Source organism: Manihot esculenta, chromosome 1, assembly GCF_001659605.2.
Source record: "Manihot esculenta cultivar AM560-2 chromosome 1, M.esculenta_v8, whole genome shotgun sequence".
Classification (NCBI taxonomy): domain Eukaryota; kingdom Viridiplantae; phylum Streptophyta; class Magnoliopsida; order Malpighiales; family Euphorbiaceae; genus Manihot; species Manihot esculenta.
The window spans coordinates 22,658,433-22,680,433 of NC_035161.2; the positions used below are offsets into that span (position 1 = coordinate 22,658,433).

Genomic DNA, 22,001 nt, shown 5'->3' on the forward strand with positions numbered 1-22,001 from the left:
ATTATGTTCACACTCTAACAAGGATATTGTATTATAATTGAAAGGAATCTTATATCCTGAAAAAGTAAAAAACAGGGTGTGGTTGCAAGATCAAGTGCAGAAAAAAAATATCGAGCTCAGGCTTTAGCAACATGCGAACTCATTTGGTTGAAGCAACTCCTTCAGGAATTGAAATATAGCGATACTGGCCAAATGAAGCTGATATATGATAATCAAACTGCCTTTCATATTACATCAAATCCAATTTTTCATGAGAAGATGAAGCATATAGAGGTGAATTGCCATTTTATTAGGCAAAAGATTGAGTCGAAATGCATTTCTACTAGCTTTGTCAACTCAAATGATCAACTACTTGATGTTTTCACAAAATCTCTTCGAGATTCACGAATCAAGTATATTTGAACAAGCTTGGAGCATATGACATATACGCTCCAGCTTGAAGGGGAGTGTTGAGATTATTTCTATAAATAGCTTAGATTTGTAGGGATAATTAGGGATAGGATTTCGTGATATGATTGGGATATGATTGTGCTATAATTAAGAAATTAATTTATTTTCTTACTAGTATGTACTCTTGTAAGTAGTATATATATCCAAATTGGCTTGAGAGGAATAATCAAGTATTTTTTTCTCAAATTTTTTCCTTTCTTCTTCTTCTTTTCATCATCGGTTTCAAGAACCATACCAGACCCGTATTGTTGGAACCAAACCGACAATCGATTTTATACACGTTCTTTTATAATTTTTTAGGTATATTAAATACTTAAACATAATTATATCTATGTTTATGCACTAATATTATAATGTGTATATACTATTTTACATACTATTTTATTCATCAATTTTTTTCTTAATAATTTTAGTTATAAAAATCAAATTATTTTATCATTCTTAATTACAAGTGTATTCTAGTATTTATGATATATTTAATCATTAGTTTACATATTCATCCTATAATTAAATATTATATAATAAAAAGGTAATTAAAATACATATTAAATAATCAAGATTTAAACGGAAATTGGAAACGGAAATTGGAAACTAAAATTGAAGTTAAAAAAGAATCAAAATAAAAATCGAATCAGAAACTATACGAAAATTGCTTAGAATCCTAAAGAAACTGTATCGAAATTTGATTCCAAGTACGGTTCCTAAAAATCAAAGAACCATAGGTCTGATTTTGATTCTTGTTCTTATCAAAAACCGTACCAAAACTGGAACCAAACAGCCATAATAGGAAGTACTAAGCTGGAATAGGATATGCATCTTAAACCGAAAATGTAGAGTTGGGAAAGCCAACCCCATCATGGAGATAGCACCTGTACACTTCTGAGATGAAAAATAATAATAAAAAGAGGTTAAAGTGCACCCAACTCAGGAAGATCAAATCATCCCTTCAATATAGTGTGCATAAACTTCCCAAAAAAATTGAAAATGCAAGAACCTTATTTTTCTATGATAAATTTAAGGCAGCATAACTTCTTCACTTGCTCGCTTGTTTATTGTAACCCCATGAGGCCGACAAAGCAATACAACATTAATTTTTGGAATCACAAATAACTTGCCTTTCAATTGAGTCTGCAACATACTCCAATGAATCACTAAGGGATGCCAGCAAAATTAGTTTGTTGTCATCACGAATTAGATTTTCCTGCAGCATAGAAAATTCAATGTTAAACCAGTAAATGTACTAGATGAATGATGAATCTCAATGCAGTGTCACCTCATAAAGAATCGAAAAACTAATGTCCCTTTGGAAACAAAAATGGGAGAACTTATAATATAGTCAGATGGAAATCGCAAAAACGACTAAATAAATTCAATGAAATAAGAGGCTAGCAATTTCTGAACATGCTCCACCACTCAGTTCAGGAAAAAAAAAAAAGTTAAAAAACCTAGTTAGTAGCAACACAAATTGGATAAAAAATTACATTACCTGCCTGATAGGCCGCAAATTCAATAATAACTCGCTTAATTCTGATTCAACCTCAGCAGATTCAGAACCTGAGGTATTGTTCACATTTGCCTTACTTGGGGGATTTGGCAAACATGAGCTTGCTGGATCAAGACGCATCAACTTCTCAATATCATGCCTCCCAATTAGCATGTAACTCTGCTTCTCAAGAACGGCCTGAAACACGACCAACAAAAGTATTCCTATCCATGAATGCATCTATAACACAAGTCTAGAATTGTACAATGGTAGCCAAATGTATTCAGCAATATTGAAGTAGTTGACTACTCCGGCAAGTCCACCACCACGGACCATTTCATGTGAGTTGCTATTTATGTTTTGAAAAGTTCTTAAGCTTTATTTGGAACACCTTGAGATTCACTATAAAATTTGATTGCATTACATTGTATTACAGCCTACCAAACATCACATTAATGTTGCATTGTGTATCATTTGCTTGATGAATTCTTTGATGTTCCTTCATTATTTTTTTTTTTGGTATTTTGCTTCAAATTGTTGTATTATTGATAAATGATGTATTGTATTTCAAAAATACTTTAATAGTTAAATTATTTAATTTTGAGGCCTATTTCAATAAGATCATCAAGTGTGGATACTAAAAAAGCCAAGCTTGGTTTTTAATATTGTAAACAAGCTAATAAATGAGCCAAAATTCGAGCTTGGCTCATTATTATTGTAAACAAGCTTCAAACAAAATGAACTCAAATCGAGCTAACTAAATAATTTTAAACAAACTGAGCTTCAATATTAGGGGCCAAAGCTAGCTTGAGCCAAGGTTGAGTTTTGGGCTATAATGACAAGCCAAGCTTAAGTTGTTTGAAGCTCAACTCGGCATGGCTCATTTATATCCCTACTAAAGAGGAGCATTTGGATTGTAGGTGAGCTGTAAAAAGTGTTCTTTTATGCAATATGAGGTGCTTTTGTTAGAGTATCTAGATAAGCCATAGTTGTTGAATCCAAAAAGGGTTAGTCATTAGAGAGTAAACAACAACAAAGATTGTTCCTAAGGGCAATTGGATACTACAGGAGGTTTATTAGAGAGTTTAGTGCAACTATGGCTCGTACAACTAATAAATTGCTGACAAAAATAAAATACTCTATGCAGCAAAGATAGGTATTCATATTTTCACATGGATTTTTAAAAAAATATTTCGTAGACAAAGCAGATGGATGCAGATTTGAAATTCTCTTTCATTTCAAGGCATAACTTGATTAATATAGTTAAAACAATAAACTTTATATAGCCTAATATGGACTCCATTCACATGGCTCCATTACTAAATTATTCTAGGACCTTATAATTTTTCTTTTTTAATGCATATTAAATAGGGATATAGTAAGAAACTAATGAATAAATTACCATCCAAAGGGAAAGTGACTTATAATTTAGGACAAACGAAAAAAGAAAATCATCTTATCTTTATAAGATGGAGGAAATAAATAACACATGACCAATCATATAATTAGAAATTATTAAGACTATCAAAATCAGCAATAATTCCTCAAACAAGAAAAATAGGAGAGAAATACCCATACCTCCATGTATGATGTTCGACATCTTTCATATGCTCGTTCAAGGAAAGTTTGCACATACTTCACAAGATCACTAGAAAATTTTGGCATTGCTTGAGCCCAACCAAGAACCTAGATTAAATGAAATAATTGGCTATCTCAAATCATGTAAATTCCTGGATGAAAAGTAACTAACACAGTATATTAAAAAGCAACCAGCAGATAAAAGCTTCATTGCTGAGATCCTGCCAAACTCAATCATGTACAAAATTCCAGCAGTTCACAAATAGCAGAAAAGATAGTGCTTGCCTCTTTCGCTAAGAAGTCTATTGCCAAAAGTCCCTGCAAGACAGGTCGACCCTTCTCAATTGATGAGGTATAACTAGCAGCAGCATGTGCCCTTGGGCGAAATGCAGCCGGACCTGAAATAATCCTTAGCATAATAAAATGTTATACGGCAGAAAAAACTGAAACAAGAAAAACTCAACCAACACATTTTTAACACGAATCCAGGTCATTTCAACAATCCCTCAAATGATCACGCCACGTCCAAACTGTTCAAATGTTCATGTTGCATTTCTATCCTGATTTGCAATTTAGAAAATTAAGAAAGAAACAACATGTTGTATTTAACCATATAGACAAAAAAAAGATTGGTCCCCTATATTGATTGTCTACATCTTAATAGCAACCAAAGGCTTCGTCTGTCATAATTTTACACACATTTTCCAATTTTCATGATCGTAACACAATTTACAACTCTTTGAACACCTAGAAGGAAACTCATCAATAGATATTATGGTACCCTTGACATATGCATATTTTTCAAGCCAATACCATTTTTTGTGTGTGTGTATGTGCACGCACAAATCATATGAATTATTATTCTATAAACAGAGAAAAAGCAAGTTTTTATGGAACATGAAACTTTCTTGATATAGCTTGCTGTACACCCTTCCGGTAGTCCACGAACATGGTTGGTAAAAAATGGTCCTTAACAAAGTTCTCTACAAATGCTAGTAATCCATCATTCCTGCAGTTTATGTGTTGAAAATATAAAAGAACAATAAGATTTTAAAAGATCTTATAATAATTATAAAAAAAAAAAAAAGAGAAAGCCAAAAATAAAATAATGAAACTGAATCATGCACATGAAAACTAGAAGCATGCATTATTACAAATGCCACAAAACCAATTATGATCAATGTGAAATATATGGCAACACAATACGAGGGCTAAAGAAAATTAAGTTGACTTCTAAGGAATGCATCAAATGGTAAACCATAACACAAATAAAGCCACAAACTTACACATGCGAGGGGAACTTCAAAAGCTTCAGTAAAATATTTGATTCAGCTATAAGTAGCTTGGCAGTTGAAATCATTAGTAATTCAAACTAAAACAATTTTAACAAAACTTCACAGTTGCCCACTCGTTGGCCACTACTAATACCTTTAAAATAAATATATTTCATTTTCTTTACAATTAAGTACCTTTGACAGCTGTGTAAAGGATAATATCCAGGTGTAGTATGCATTCTTAAAAAGAAAAAAAAAGGTGCAACAATTCATGTCTGTGCTTCAATCATGGGATGGTCCTTTGTCTTGTGACATCAACCATAGCAATTCATGTGGTTCTATACACAATAAATTATCATTAGGAGACACTTCTTTAAACACAAAGCTCTATATTCTTTAAGATTGCAACAAGAGAAGAGACTAGAGAGGTTAGGGCCAAATTCCTCACATCTTCAACCATTCTATAATTCTAGTAAGTCCTCAAGCACAAATTTCCCAAACTCTGGGTTTTCAGGTAATACTTTGATTATTTTGCATGTACTTGATCGTCCAATTTCAAAGCAAAACCTAACTAGTCAAGTAGCAATCAAATTTGAGATTGAGACATTAGAACTAATTTAGAAGATGCAACTTTGGCACAGATAAAAAGATATATGGTAATCCATCACACAAGATATATTGTAATCCATCACACAGTAAAATATCAAGTGCTAAAAATATAGTTCATTTGCATTCTTTTTACACCCTGCCATATAATTTTTCATATATTCCATTTCAACCATATCAGAAATGAGAAAATAAGCACAGTTGTTCCCAAACTTACCCAAGTTGCGAATATTTTTTTGGCAATAACGAAGCAACCTTATCTGTGAACTGTTGAGAAATTCTAATTAGGAATAGAAAAGCAAATAATCCCTGCACAGCTAAACATTTGAAGTTCCAGATCAAACTGGAAAATTTTCAAACCTCGAGGACAGGCCGATATACAGATGCTGCTAGGTATATGCCTTGCTCAGGCAAGACAGCAGCAGAACCGTAACCTTCTTGTAAGACATTCGGACCTCTCCTATTCCACCCTTGACGAATAAGATCAACACCTAATATTGGAAGGCAAATATGGAAATGAAAAGCCAATCAGAAAGCAAGCTAGAACATAAGAATTTAAAAAATAAATGTGAGCCTAACTGAAGCGACTTACCCCAACCTAAAAGAATAGGCAAGCTTTCAACTTCAAGCTACAAACTTAGGTGGAGGATAAAGTAGAAGCATTTAACTGAGTGTTGATTAGAGTGTTTAACTCAATTATTTGATTGAGGATCTCTAAGAGTATTGATCTCAAGTTTGAAAAATTAATAAGTTTCACATGTATTTAAAAATATCCAGGAAGGTGTGCTTGTATTACACATTTGGCTAACTCTAGAAGTTTCTTTACTACCCTATAAATATGTGATAGATAGGATATTTTAAAATACAGTGACAAAATATGCATTTTTCAAAATTGATTTAAGTTTCTAAATTTGACACTTGTGATTGTGATAATCAATGTAATCAAGTGCCAATGCTTTCATTGCTATCCAACCAACACAATTGTAATTTATAAATCTTTTCATACAAAACAATACAATTTATAAAACAGTACTCTGTTAGGCTATCAAGCTCATTCACAAAAGACCAAACACAATAAGAGCATATATTAGCATATTAAGTTTCAAAATAGGCTGCATCTTGTGAACTGCAATTCAGATGACCACTAGCTACGCAAGATTCCTTAACATGGAAAAGTAGAGATGTCTTGGTAACAGAAAACAAAGTTATCTTATCCTTCTTTCTTTCCCTATTATCAAAGTATACTATGGCATTGGGACATACTCTTATTTGTTTGGTGTGGTCAAAATTCCTTTATCATCTCTTCCTCCCTCTTCACAAAATTTATTCTTTGTTTGACCACAATAATAATACTTTCTACTAGAACTGTCAATTTTAGAAATTTCAATGAAAAAAAGAAGAAAAAGTTTACTTTCCATATTTGACTCATTTAATTGTTTAGAAAGATTTTATCCTTGTATTCTTTTTGGAAATTTTATACTTAATCCCCCTATCCCTATCTCCCTCTCATACGCAATTTGGAAATGTAATGTGTGCCACTCTAACTAAGATCTTTCGTTTGGTCCACAGTTATCCAGAAGATGTAAACTATGAGAACTAATTGTTTTTGCAGAATAGAAGGTGGAATAAGACTCATGTCCTAACTGGAAAATTGTGTTGCAAGCATAGCAAATCTCAACGTGCGATGAGCACTATGGAACTGCCTTTTCGGTATCTTTGGAGAGTATTGATTATGTCCGATTTTTTAGGGACTTCTTTGGTCTATTATAATGGAGAGACTGAGAGTGCAAAAGATGCTAAGTTCTTGGAATGGAATTTTACTTTTTCACATTTCTGTGGAATATTGGATGGAATGAACTGTACAAATTTCAGAAACAGATTTTGTCCTTCAATTTGTCATGAGATAGAAGTGTTTTTCATGGATTATGCTTGGGTTGTGCTTCAGAAGCCCTCAGATGAGGGTCCTTGTCCATTTATCAGAATATGATTGGCTTTTTGGTATTGTTCTCCTGTGGTACTTCTTGTTCTTTATATGGGGTACAGAGATACCTTAACTTTCATGCTGGTATCTCTTCCTTTCATTCTCGATAAAAATTTCTTTCTGTACTGAAGATTCACAATCGCATTTGCTCTTGCATTTTCCAACGATGCTGCTGGCTCTCACAACATAGGCCTTTCTAATGGGAGAGAAGCAGACCAATGCCTTCAGGTCTGTAGTTGAGGAGTGGGATTCTGCATTTGAGGCACTAAGGTTTATTGGCATGGATTACCTGAGATGGGATACGGGTCCTTATCTTGTCAGGCTGTGCATATCATGGTTTTAAATAACGGCCCTTATATAACAGGTTTTAGGGGGCCGATACCCTTTACCCGTTATACAATAGCCCCCCTGATTTGCAGGGGTTAACGACCGTTACAGCGGTTACGTAACGGTAATGGCCGTTACTGGTAATTAAAATTCTTTTATATCCTTTCTCTTCTACCTTCTATTCTCATTTTCATTAGTTTCTACACCTTTCAACAACTTCAAAGGCTATATTTTTTAAGTTTTCTCTTCCCTTTCTCTTTCAAATTTCAATCTTCCTTTTCTCTTTCAAATTTCAATCTTCCTATATATTTCTCATGTAAGTTTAGATCCATCATAAACTATTCTATTTCCAAACTTATTTCTTCTAAAAAGTTAGTTAAATTTTATGTATTTTAGTTTTTAGTTGTTTTTTTCCTTTTTTTTTTATTTTTTGTGGATGTTAGTTTTGAGTTAAAATTATACTTTGAGCTATTAGTTTACTCGATTTACAAAGATTATGTTGGTTTTTCTTATTTTAAACTATATGATGTTTAACTTAAGTTAAATAATCTATATTTTATGTATTTATGTTTATTATGCATTTGTATATATTGTTCTGAATTAAATCTAATCAATATCATTTCATTTATGAACTTTGTAATTTTTTTTGAAAAATTTGCATAGCGCCAAGCCGTTATTGTTACGTTATGGCAGTTATAGGCCTGTTTCTATTACCCGCGACTGCAAATGCGGCTGCGGTGATTTAAAACCATGGTGCATATATTTCACAGGTGCTATCACACACAGAATGACAAGATGGGTTGAAGAAGTATACTTCGCCACCACTAGGTCATTTATTTGCAATTAAGATAATTTACTGTCCAGCTAAAAAATTTACTTTTTCTTCAATGTTGTTTTCTCATAGTGATTGACAAAATAACTACTGCTCTAAACACTAATGCTTACATTTCCTTCCTTCACTCCTAATTATAATACTCAGTGCAGCACACTGATAGGAACCTGATTGACAGTTTAAATCGCAGTCATGGCTACTTGCAGTTACAATCATGGTCACAACAGAAACAGGCCTATATCAGCTATAACATATTAGTAACAGCCTAAAACTGCGCAAATTTTTCAAAAAAACTTTGCAAAGTTTATGAATGAAGAGATTTAAAGATGTTAGCACAACTAAGATACATAACCAAATAATGAGCATAAATATATCAAATAAAAGGCATTAGCTCCATCATTATTATACATCATTAGCAATATCAATTTAAAGCTAAAATAACATTTTAGATGGAAAAGAATAATTATTCATACTATAAAATTAATTAAAACAAAAAATCTGGCATCAAACATAATTTTCTTCAATAAATAAGTTAAAAACACCAAAAGAAAAGATAAATAACTTAACTTTTGTTAGATATAGATGTGTAGAACTAGAAAGACAGTTGATGGCCTTAGCTCAAGAGAGAAGAAACGTTAGATAGATATTTAACTTTTATAGATATTTGAGAGTGAAAATAAGACACATCTACTTAAAACTTCCCAAATTAGAAAAAAAAAATTTCCATATAGCTTAAGAAAAAGGTGAGTGCAGTTGTTGTTATGTAATAGGCGTAACGATAGTTATAGAAACAAATTTCCTTTGCCTTTAAGTAACAGATGTAACAGTATCGGGAAGCCAAGAACCTATAAATAACGGCCATTACACATTTATTTAAAACCACACGGCTCGATACTGCAGATTTCTCTCTTTGAAATAATGTTTAACTTCTTTTTTTACAACAGTGCACTAACAATTTCATCAATTCAAAAGATTAATGCTGCAAACCAGATTCATAAATACACTAGCAAAAATAAAGCACACTAATATGCACATAACTCAAAATTAAATGGATTCTATCAGTCAATTTTTATCAGTGATTTGCTGTAACACTATCAATAATTAGCGATGGTTCTCCACTAGGGTGATCTTAATATTTTCGTACCCTTTGCTGAATTGCAAAAGCCCTCAAACTAGTACAGCCCGTCTCTTTCAGACTTGGCTTTACATTTGAGAAGGGCCAGTATCTTATGCTTAATGTATCAGTTTTATCAAATCCCAGTTGCCAAACAAATGAATCACTTTGGATAAAATAGGACAACTATTTTGAAAAGAAAAAGGAAAAAAAACAGAAAGAAATGAAAGAAGAAGAAGAAAGAGGGATGAATATTCATGTCATTCAACTAACAACTAATCGTAAAATACCACATAAATGAATTCAGAAAAATGCATGCAAAATTTCTATATAAATCTAAAAAGGTCCAAAATGATGGAAGGTGAAATACTACCAAATTGAGCATACCTTGGTTAGGAATAGATATACTAGCATCTGTGAACCGAAAAGCAAATGTAAGGCCATCTTCTGAACCATCCCTGTAACCAACCAGAATTTTCACAGAATCATTATATAATTTCACTTAAGAATGCCGTCCTTTTTTATCTTGTAGCTATGTTTGACTTCTGTTTCTTTTTTCAAAGAAAAGCTTCTCCTTTATTTAAAACTACCACAAAAATTGAAAATAAAAACAGATACATGGATAAAGAAAAGGGGAAAAAATATAGTAGTAGTAGTAGTAGTAGAATTGTAATTGTAAATTCAGAGTAAACAAAAGTTCTTCTTACTTCTTTTCCTTGGAAGGAGCTTTACTTGCAAGTCGAGCAGTTTGAACAGCAGCATCTGCAGATGCAGCTTCAGGAGTTGCTCGCAGAATTTCACATATAAGTTGTTGGCATTCACTCTTTTGGCACAAAGCGCAAGGCAAACATTCAACAAAAACTTGAATAGAGGGTTCCAAGAAACAAAGATGTGTCCAGACACACTAATCCAAAGGCATGTCAAGACACACTAATTTGATGTTTTGAAACCTTATATTTGGCAGATGGAGCAAATATCAAAATACAAGAAGCTACCTGCAAAACTGACATGGAAGAACCTATGCTGAAACCTCCAGCAACTTGAGATGCTTCAGAATCAGGGTTCCAATTTACATCTATCATGGACTGTGCTGTGTTCATATCAGCATTCTGGGTAGATTTTGATTCTAGAAGCTCTCCAACAACAACATGATTCTCTGACCATGAAGGGGATAAAACATAAGCTTCAATTTTCAAAACTTATAAGCATAACGCCAAGTTTAATATCTTACCAAATATTTGAACAACAGTGTCCAAGATTGAACTGAGAAGATCCTTTGCAGCAGCCTGCGCTTTCCCTGCAGGAGCCATTACTGGTGAAACAGGGCTTACTGACAATAATGTCACCGCCAGTGATATCCCATTCTGAGGCTTCTGTTTTGACAACTGGTAGCTCTCTAACTGCCCTTTCATGATATGAAGACCTGTGGCAGCAGTTTGGACAGCCTGACAAATGCTAGACTTTGAAGAGTTGACAAGTTCCGCATGAGATTTTATCTTGGAAGTGATAATGTCATGAACTGTGGGTCGCAATCTCTGGCTGTTAAAAGATAATATGAAAAAACTTCATGCACACTCTTCAAATATTACTTAGATAATATGGCAAGAGATTTAAAAATGGCGAGTGTTACATTATTTCACAACTACATAAGCAATACAGATAAAACTCAAACCAATAGAGGTTTACCCTTCAGATATAAGCAGATAAATATGGTAATAGATGTATATTCATGTTAATTTAGATGTAAAAATGACAAGATTTGCATCATTGCAGAACTCTGAACGCAATTTCAATAAAAGTCAAACAAATATATGGGTTTAATATTTTATTCATGCACATAAATGTCACACGTAGAAGGAGGAGGTACAGGAGGAAGCTTGATGAAAGAGGAGTTGCAATTGGATAAATTATTGACTTTCTTAAGAACAGTTCTGATTGGAAGGATGTATAAACAGTCAGTGTGGAGAAAACTGAGGCGACTTAGGAATTTGGAGGAAATAACTACTAACAGTCGCCAGTAGCATAAGCAACAGATCTGGTATCTCAAACATCTGAACTAATTCGAAATATCTTCTTCTTCTCTGGGATTTCTTATTCTCTTCCTTATTCCTCTTATCCTCTTGCTCTTTTCCTTAATCTTTCTTCTCAATTCTTCTACTTATCTAAAAGCCCGAATCCTAAACTCCAAAGCTTTGTTTAGGGTTTCTGAATAACAATTACACATGTCAACTTCAATTTATTTAGATCATACAAACTAGTTTTTAAGCTATTTGGACACAAGCATGTCCTTCTTTTCATGTAGAACTTTGGCACTGCATATAATTTTGAAGAAATTGACTACTTTTCATTATATAATCTGTTTTGTAGGAGAAACAAAAATAACCACAGATTTCAGTAACGGCCGTTAATGACAAGAATGATGTAATGATTTATAGCAGTTACAACCACATTGCATGATAACAATATCCCTCTTTTCTGCAAGTCAATTTCTGTTAAAAGAAGTCATTATGGTGCTGTTTTTGAGTGACTTGTGACAGTTACCAGTACTGTGACCACGATTTTAAACCTTGACATCCATGGATATCCTTGTTTTAGTATAGAATTGTGCTCAACAACACTTCCAGATGAATTTGATCTTTCTCAGCCAAATAGAATTTAAAACATCAGAAACATAACCAACCATATCATCGCACCAGCAGCTGCAACTTTGCCTAGCATGCAGAGGCACTCGACCATTGTCAGCAAATACTTCACATGAAGTAGAGCATCACTCTTTTTTATTGTTTCCTGGAGTCATGTATGAGCCAGCACTTTATATAAGAAAACAAAAGAAACAAATAATAATAATAATAATGATGATAATAATAATAATAATAATAATAATAACAATAAATGCGACAGTCATACAACAAATTCATCAGGAGTGGAATTTGAAAGCCAATGTGGTACTTGATGAGGAACAACTTTACTGTCCTTTGTATTGCCATCGCCACCATTTACCCTCATTGTTGCAGAATGTCCATTCAGGTTTGATTCATCATGTGATTCCAAGGTACCTTCCTCATCATGGCCATCAAATGATGAACTGAGAAAGGAAGACAAACACAAATAAAGGGGAAATAAAAAAAAACGAATAATCAAATAAAAAATTGATTAAACGGAAAGTATTTTCCACATTGGTGGGGTAATGTAACTAAGAAAATGAAAAGAATTCTGTGGGACTATGGGAGGATCACAAGTCATAAAACACTATTTTTAACACAATGATGCATACACACGCACCATTCTCCTGAGTAACCCTTTCTTTCTTTATTGTTCTTATTTTAATTTGATTTGGTTACATCATCTCATACTAATAGTTGCCTTACAAATTAAGATGTTAAGGAAATCAAGTCAAAGAATAGGTACCTACATAAGGAAATATGTTGTTAAGGTCCCAAGTCATAGAAGTGTCACAGGACAATCATAGGAAAGGGGCTCATTAGAGGAAGCTCTTAACACCTCAGACTCATTAATGAGAGAGTCTTAAATCTCAAATGTGTTTTAATTAATATGCTTGCTCTATTGAATAGACAAACCCCTTATATAGTGGATGTTCATACGATCATAATACTTCTAGTTGAAGTAGAAGTCTAATACAAGTAATTGTTGGATAAAAAACTACTAAAATAAAATAATAGAAATGTAACAAGAAACTACTAGATCAATGCAATCTTTTTGTTGTTGATAAAATATAATTTGTTATAGTTAATAGGCTTCTTTAAAGAATGGATCTAGCCTATCCAATATCCATAACATCATCTAAGAGGGTCATTGATTATTGTGTTACAGATAATATGATAGGTGATCCAAGTCTTTTTTTCTACTTTTCAATCTCACAACCATGGTTTTAAATAACAGCCACCATTACCCGTCTCACTATTATACAATGGCCCCTGATTTGCAGGCATAACGGCCGTTAACGACTGTTACGTAATGGTAACGGGCGTTACCAGTAATTAAAATTCTTTTATATCCTTCCTCTTCTGCCCCCTATTCTTATTTTCATTAGTTTCTACACTTTTCAGCAACTTCAAAGGCTTTATTTTTTAATTTTTCCTTCCCTTTCTCTTTCAAATTTCTATCTTCCCTTGCATATTTCTCATATAAGCTTAGATCCATAATAAACTACTCTATTTACAAACTTATTTCTTCTAAAAAGTTAGTTAAGTTTTACCTATTTTAGTTTTTAGTTGTTATTTCTTCTTTTTTTTTAATTTTTTTTGTGGATTAGAGTGTTAGTTTTGAGTTAAAATTGTACTTTGAGCTATTAGTTTACGCGATCTATAAAGATTATATTGGTTTTTCTTATTTTGAACTATATGATGTTTAACTTAAAGTTAAATAATTTATATTTTATGTATTTATATTTATTATGCATTTGCATATATTGTTCTAAATTAAATCTAATCAATATCATTTCATTTATGAACTTTGCAAATTTTTTTAAAAGATTTGTGTAGCACTAGGCCATTACTGTTACATTACAGCCGTTATAGGTCTGTTTCCGCTACTGCGATTTAAAACCATGTCTCACACAACAGCTTCTAATGTCACTTAACAAATAGGTCCACCTTTTGTATTCCTGGTTCTAGAACTGTTAATCCAAATTTGTCACCTATGTTAAGTCTATAAAGTTCTTTTTCAATTTAATTTTTGTGAGTAAACTCACTCAAGATTGAATTGTTATATCTCATCTTTTCCTAACTGTTATATATTATAGGATCTTATGACAAAGTGGATTACTGGTCAAGGTCATGAGTTTGAAAGTCTTTATATCTTGGACAAATCTACCAAGAATCTTCTAAGAGACGACTTGTTCAAACCAAGCTGAATTAGGAATTCTTCCATGAGAAGACTTGTGAATGCCACCCTTTCCTTGTTGTCCTAGGTTCTGGTTCTCCAACTATCCACATAACACACAACACACAATGAAAACCCTAGCCCACATATTTTCCAAACCCTAGACACCAGTTATGAAAAAAGAATCCTAATTGCCACTTGCTTTTAACCAGCAATCAATCTACTTGACCTAATCTTGCATGCATGCAAGAAAGGGTGACCATCTAGCTCCTTGGTCCTTGCCATAGTGAGGACCACATGTAGACCACGTCATCCTTGCCTTTATGATATGGCACATGGTGTGGCGCATCACTTTCACTCGCTCCTTTGAATAAAAAAAAAGGAAAAAAAATATTCTTCATGTCCCAACCATGGTTTTAAATAACGGCGATTACGTAACGTAATGGCCGTTATGTAACAGTACCTAGGGGGCCATTACCCATTAGGTCGTTACCTGTTAGGCCGTTACCCAACAACCCCCCTTGAGTTGGGGTTGTAACAACCGTTACGTAATGGTAACGGCCCCGACAGTGATATAACAATAACAGCTGTTATTTTAACCCAAAATTCTTTGAATCTTACCATATTTTTTCACTTTTTCTGCCGGAGCCACCTATCCATTGACCATTTTTTTCCTTCTTCTCCGATAAGCAGCAAGTTCAGCAACTCATTTCAAACTAAATGTTCTAACTTTCTCTTCCTTTTCTCTCAAATATCTCAAGCTTCCCTAAAGATTTCTCTTAGATCTGCCATTAACTACTTCATTTCAAGCTAATTTCTTCTAAAAGGTGAGTTAATATTTCTGTACATTTACTTTCAGCTTCTGTATTTTTTGTTTTTTTTTTAAATTTTTGTAGATTAAATTTGTAGTTTTGAGTTAAAAATATACTTTGAGCTATTAATTTGTCCAATCTATAAAGATCGTATAATTTTTGTTAGTTTAGACTATTTTTCAGAAATTATTATGACATTAAATTATTTTTAGTTGTTGTGTTTTATTTTATTTTATTTTTTAATTTTTATGGATTAAATTAAGTGATTTGTGTTAAAATTATACTTTGAGCTATTAGTTTGTCCGATCTATAAAAATTGTATGGTTTTAGTTAGTTTAGACTATTTTTCAAAAATTATTATGAAATTAAATTATTTTTAGTTGCTTTATTTTTATTTTTTTTTGTTTAATTTTTGTGAATTAAAATGTTAGTTTTAAGTTAAATTAATAGTTGTAGAAGTTTGAGTTAAATTAATAGTTGTAGACTAAGAGTAAGACTTGTAATTTGATAATTAAAAATTTCATATCTATATAATTTGTGTTAAATAAAAATTAAATTAATGTATGGACTATGGAGTTAGGTTAAAATTAAAATATCAGTCATGAAAAAAAAAATATTTCCCTTCCATGTATTTGACACTTGACATCTTTTAATTTTTATGAACAATTATTAAATATATAAAATGTCTCGTGGAAGTGGTTCTGGTTCAAGTGGTTCTGATCTACTTAAAGGGGTGGTAAACCAAGTGATGATATTGGGTGGAAGTTTGCAACACCTGTAGGGAAAAAAGGAGAAATGATTTGCAATTTATATGGAAGAAAAGTCATACGTGGAATAACAAGATTGAAGTTGCACTTGAGTAGTATACATGGTCAAATTGTAGATTGTCATAAAATTTCTTTTCAAGTTAGGAAGGATAAGGCCGGTGTCTTGAAAAAATACCAATTGGCTAATAAAGATAAAGAAACAAGAGAAAGAGAATTAGAAAAAGAAATTATGAATATAAATAGAATTAAAGATGAGGAGGAGGAGGAGCAGGAGATTAAAATGGATATAGCTAGACGGGCGAGCATGAGACAATTAGAAGAAGATGAATTCAGAAGGAGAACTAGATCTAGATTTGATGCTGGTAATAGTGGCAGACAAGTGTTGGGTCGTTCTGCTACTACACGTGAGAGAGGTACAGAAGCACAAAGATATGCAGAAGTATCTACACCGACATCTCGATTGGCTGCCACAGAAGTTGTGCTAGAAAAATGCAGGGCGAAACAAAAGCAGCCAAAATTAAAAACTTAAAGGGTTGAAGACAGGAGAAAATATTGAAAGCATTTGAAAATTTTGTCATACATAATAGGCTTCCCTTCATTATTGTTTAATCACTATGGACAGAGCCACTTTTAAGAATAGTGGCAAAAATCGGGCCTAAGATATCCCTACCTAGTGCTTATGAAATTGAAAAAATTTATCTGAAAAATGAGTACAATGAAATGAAAAAATATAGTCTCATTTGATGGGATATGGAAGGAGAGGGGAGTTACTATTACGTGTAATGGTTGGAGAGGGTCAACACGCATGAGTATGGGAAATTTCCTTATCTATTCAAACAAAGGCACAGTGTGGAGTATGTTGATGCATCCAATGTGGAACATAAAGATGGAGAATACTACTTCAACATTTATAAAAGAAGCAATGGAAAAAATAGGCCATGAAAAAATTGTCTAAGTAGTAACGGACAATGAAGCTGCTATTAAATTAGGAGGAAAGAAATTGATGGAGAAATTTCCTAATCTATATTGGACTACTTGTAGTGTGCATTGTATTGGTTTGACTTTGGAAGATTTTGGAAAAGAGAGGAGTGTGAAAAAAATAATTGACCAAGCCAAGGTAATTACCCAATTTATTTATAATCATAATTGGGTGGTCAATTATATAAAGAAATTCACGGACAATAGAGATATTATTCGACCTAGCATCACTAGATTTGTCACAAACTTCATTGCTTTAGAGTCTATTGTCCGTTATAGGGTGTGACTAAGAAATATGTTCGAATCAGAGCAATATATAATAAGCAAATATGGACAAGTAATGAGTGGTCCAGCGCATGAAGCCAAGAAAATTGTGCTTGGCTTAGGCAACAAAGGATGAAACTTTTGGGAGAGAGCACAACAAATAATGAAAGTTCAAGAACCTCTCCTCAAGGTTTTAAGATTAGTTGATGGGGATGATAAGTCAACAATGGGATTTATATATGAAGCAATGGAGCGAACAAAGTTGGCTATTCAAAAAAATTCCAGAAGCTATTTGGAATATTGGAGAATAATCGATCATAGATGAAATTTTCAATTGCATCATGACTTCCATGACGCTAGTATGAACATTGTATTATAATTTGATAGTTTAGAAAATTAAATTATTAAATTAAGAGGTAACTTATTATCTATTTTCATATTTTATTCAAAGTATTTTCTAAATCCTCAATATCAATATGACCCACATGACAGTGGAAATGATAATGAGATCATGTTGGGTTTCAAAAATGTGATTCAACATCTAGAGGGAGATTTAATAAACCAAGTAAAAGCATTAAATCAAATAAGTAACAAGCTAATTCTCAAATGTTACTTTGTTAGTGTAGTTGAAGGCTTGAAGCTTGAACTGTTGCTCTTGAACTTGTGTGTTAGTGTAGTTGAAGGCTTGAAGCTTGAACTTGAAGTTAACTTACTAGAATTTGGAACATGTAGGCCCTACTTTTTCGGGACAAAATAGAGAGTTTTGGAACAGTTTTGGTACAAAAGGCAATTAAGTTCGCTAATCCAGTTACTAAGTTTATAAAATACGTATAAATTATTTTTGCTCATTCATTTTTATACAACTAAGTTTATTAAAATAATAAAAATTTAAAAATATTTTGCAGCTGATTGGTGGATTAATTATGGAGAAAGTGCTCTTAAGTTAAGAAAAATTGCTATCAAAGTGTTGAGCCAAACAACTTCGGCTTCAAACTGCACGAGAAATTGGAACACATTTTCCCTCATTCACACAAAGATAAGAAACAGATTGAAGTATCAAAAATTACATGCACTTGTCTTTGTGCACTACAACATGAGGCTGAAAGTTAGAAATGTGACAAGAAAAGGCCAACAAGAGTTAGATAAGAGCTACGATCCAATTAATTTGGATTATATTTTTGAAGAAGATCCGTTAAACTCTTGGTTAGAGGAAAGAGAATCTCCATTACTTGATGGGCAACCATTGGATGATAAAGAGGCGGGCATTGCTAAAAATGCTCCATCATAGTCTAAATCTACCACTCAAACTCAAAGACAACAAGATGGTGATAGTGATGATGATTCTTTTATTTTATCCAGCTCTAATAGTGATGATGGTGGTGATCAAGGTGGAGGAGGAATCATAGTTGAAGGAGGTGGCAGTCGTAGTTCACAAGATCCACCTGGTCAAAGACAAAGCGGAATTAGAATTGCTTCAGAGAACCATCTCCAATATGTGCATATCAAAGATCACAAGGCTCTCATAGTTCTGGTACTGGTGGTGCTGAAACATCCCAAACAAGGGGTAAGGATGTTGCATATGAGGAGGAGGGGTCAATTGATTCATCAAATTATAGATACGGCTTTGGCACGTATAATCCAAATTTTAGGTATGGTGACCTGATGGTAGCTCATCAACTGAATATACTTCTTCGTCAAATTATGGGTTCCACGGCCAATTTGGAGGGGGTGCCATATCTAACAAATTATCCTCCTACATATTCATATTACCCCTTATTAGGAGCTGAGTCAGCTTCATCGTACCCTTAACCGCCAACTTATGGTGATCCTAATATCTATGGGTGGTTCCTTATTCAATTTTGATCCACAATAATACTATCAACATCAGCAGCATCACCTTAATGATCAAAGCTCGGAAAGCCAAAGTCAAGACCAACAAGAACCTTCACGATGTTCTTTTTGGTGGTAGTGAGGTTGGTAATTTTCTATATGGTATTTAATTTAAACTAAATAGTATATATTTAATGTATTTATGTTTATTATATATTTGTATACATTGTTCTGAATTAATCTATTAATATCATGTCATTTTATGAAGTTTGCAAATTGATTTAAAAAATTTGCTTAGCTCTAGACCGTTACCATTACGTTACGCCCATTTTAGACAACCGTTACCCGCAACCGCGGCCGCGATTTAAAACCATGGTCCCAACCTATTGTCATCTCTTTAATTTTCTTTCCCCCAAGGCCACGATCAAAGACTCCACCCTCATCATCATCATCATTTTCTCCTCCCACCGAATGTTGCTGGCCACATTCTGTTCTAACAGCAAGCATATGTCATGGATACTTCTCAATTCTCAAAGCCCTCAAACCTAGTCAATCCATCTAGTTCTCGCTCAGGTCTACTCTCGTCTAGTTCTTGCTCCATGCATCTCAAATCTACTCATCGCTTCTCGCCGTCACAAGAGTCAAAAAAAGCTTAGCTGCTTTTGACATTTTGTTTAATCGTGATAATGGAGATTGTTAAAAACATATAGTTTCTTGGTTTATGATTGTTATGGAAATCAAATGTAAATATGTTGTATATCATTTCCTTATAAGATAGTTTGATTCTAGGGCTTGATTTTAGGGATTTAATTAGGTTTTACAATCCTTTTTAGTGTGAAGGGGAGTGCCATGGAAACTAAATATGTATGGATGTGTGGTTGATTGGAGCTTGAAGCCTTGAACTTAGGCTTAATAGCCTTTTTTAGGCTTAATCTAAGGATTCGCTTTCCTTCTTTAGCTAGGACTCTTGTATATAAATTTGTACTATTCTTTTATACAATATATACAAAAAATTAAAAGTTCACAAATTAAAACAAAATCAGTAAGTTATTAACTAGATTGACAAAATTTAAAGTATAGGATACAATAGAAAAAAGGCACTAAAAGTTCAGGTTATTTTATATCATCAGCCTTATTATTTTAATTATTATCTTCATGGGTTTTATGAGGTAATGCATATTTATTTACATGAAAACATATGTATACTAAAATGTTTAAAATGCACTTAACCCATTATTTTTTTAATATATATCTAATTTGATATTCATTAGTTACCCAACACCCTCAGCTAAGTGGTTGAGACTTGAGAGCTCTCAACTATTAAACATTAGCCTCAACAGTATATCTCTAAATCAAACATATACTCCATTTATGGAAAGGTAGAATGTAAAACGTCAAAAGCACAAAAGAAAATACAAGGAACGATGAGGTGCTTTTGGGAACCTAAGTAAGAGAAACAACTCAAGTAGGAAAGGGAGCAAAAGGGCCAAAAGACTCCCAAGAAAATAAAGTATCACAGGTACCATTCCCCAAGGGTGAGAATAGCCTTCCACACCACACACGCCCAAGGGCATGTGACCCCTGTCCAATGGTTTGTCTACTTTAGTCCAGATTTGCCTCCAATATAGTCCTACTCCATTCAAGCTTCCTATTAAGCCTAAACATTACTTATAACTAGATTTTTTATTATTTTTCTTTTATTTAGCAAAATATTTTTAATTCTCCTACTTCAGATTACAATAAGTTATTTAAGTTTAATGTTTAAATTAGGATTTAGTTTTCCAATTTAGTTGAGACATTCATAATGTATTTTAGTTTATCTAAGCTTCCTAATTAGGTTTGGGAGATTAGAATCTCTATACATATCCATTTTCAGCTTTAGAGATTTGATTAATAAAAATACAGTAGAATTTTCTCTCAAACACTTGAGTTAAAGAGTGTGTGTGTGTGTGTGTGAGCTTCACGCTCCATCAAGGAACCTTACCCTCCATCAGCAGAACTGAGCCTATACGATCCGTCCATGAATCCATGATTGTCACCTTTCATTAATCTGGTTCTTCGAGATAAAGATTGTGAATTACTCATTGTAAATGCAACAGCAGTGGTGGTTGGCAAGGCATCATCTCTTTCATTCATGCTTGAGGCAACCGAGCTGTTTGTTTGGGGGGGGGGGGGGGTGAGAATAAGAGTAAACACAAAATAAATTCTTCAATGAGATATCTATGAATATACCTTTGCATGATTCAAAAGATCTACAAAAGCTAGTTAACACAAAAGAAGATTTATTAAAAATGCCACAAGCTTTTATAATTCAATAATAGTTAACTCCACATTCCAGATAATAAATCACATTATCATATATACTATAATGTGAGGATGCACAACACTTTAAATAGTTATGGCCACCCTACACTCGCAATCCCAACTCCCAATATCAAAATAATAGACTGACCAAAAAACAGGTAGATAGAACCAATACTTCTGTAGCATAGAATACCACGAGTTTGAACCAAAATTCTTATACGACTTATGAGCTAAAGAACAAGAAGAGAAAAAAGATACCTATACTCTCCATTGTTGTAAAGGTGTGCATGCAAATCCTCAAAAACTTTGTAGAAAAGAGTTCCTCTCAACTTCGTTAGCTCAGACCGAACATCTTGAAGAGCACCAACCTGAGGCAAACAAATTACAGTAATTACTAGAACTGTGTACAATTAAGTAATCAAATTCATCCTAAAAATGCATTGAATTTGGATGCTAGGTTAACTCAAAAAAAAAAATCAAAGGAATGAGGTTTTAATGATCCCTAACTCTAGGAAACTGCAGCAATGTCTAGGAAACAATAGGGCTATTAAACATTAAA

At 33.1% G+C, this 22,001-nt stretch overlaps 1 protein-coding gene across 7 annotated transcripts in view; it reads right to left on the reverse strand.

The window, feature by feature from the left end:
* Positions 1-22,001, reverse strand: part of LOC110626859 (exocyst complex component SEC8) — a 39,686-nt gene that overhangs the window by 12,190 nt on the left and 5,495 nt on the right. For all 7 annotated transcript variants that reach the window (XM_043955435.1, XM_043955429.1, XM_021773013.2 and 4 more), the window contains 15 exons: positions 21,701-21,810; positions 21,123-21,290; positions 12,553-12,730; positions 12,326-12,432; positions 10,877-11,184; positions 10,641-10,801; positions 10,353-10,468; positions 10,033-10,103; positions 5,752-5,882; positions 5,609-5,658; positions 4,420-4,520; positions 3,797-3,909; positions 3,512-3,619; positions 1,937-2,131; positions 1,566-1,651 (listed from right to left, as the gene is read on the reverse strand). In XM_043955435.1, coding sequence (XP_043811370.1) covers positions 1,566-1,651; positions 1,937-2,131; positions 3,512-3,619; positions 3,797-3,909; positions 4,420-4,520; positions 5,609-5,658; positions 5,752-5,882; positions 10,033-10,103; positions 10,353-10,468; positions 10,641-10,801; positions 10,877-11,184; positions 12,326-12,432; positions 12,553-12,730; positions 21,123-21,290; positions 21,701-21,810 — 2,003 coding nt within the window. The remainder of the gene's footprint in view (positions 1-1,565; positions 1,652-1,936; positions 2,132-3,511; positions 3,620-3,796; positions 3,910-4,419; positions 4,521-5,608; positions 5,659-5,751; positions 5,883-10,032; positions 10,104-10,352; positions 10,469-10,640; positions 10,802-10,876; positions 11,185-12,325; positions 12,433-12,552; positions 12,731-21,122; positions 21,291-21,700; positions 21,811-22,001) is intronic.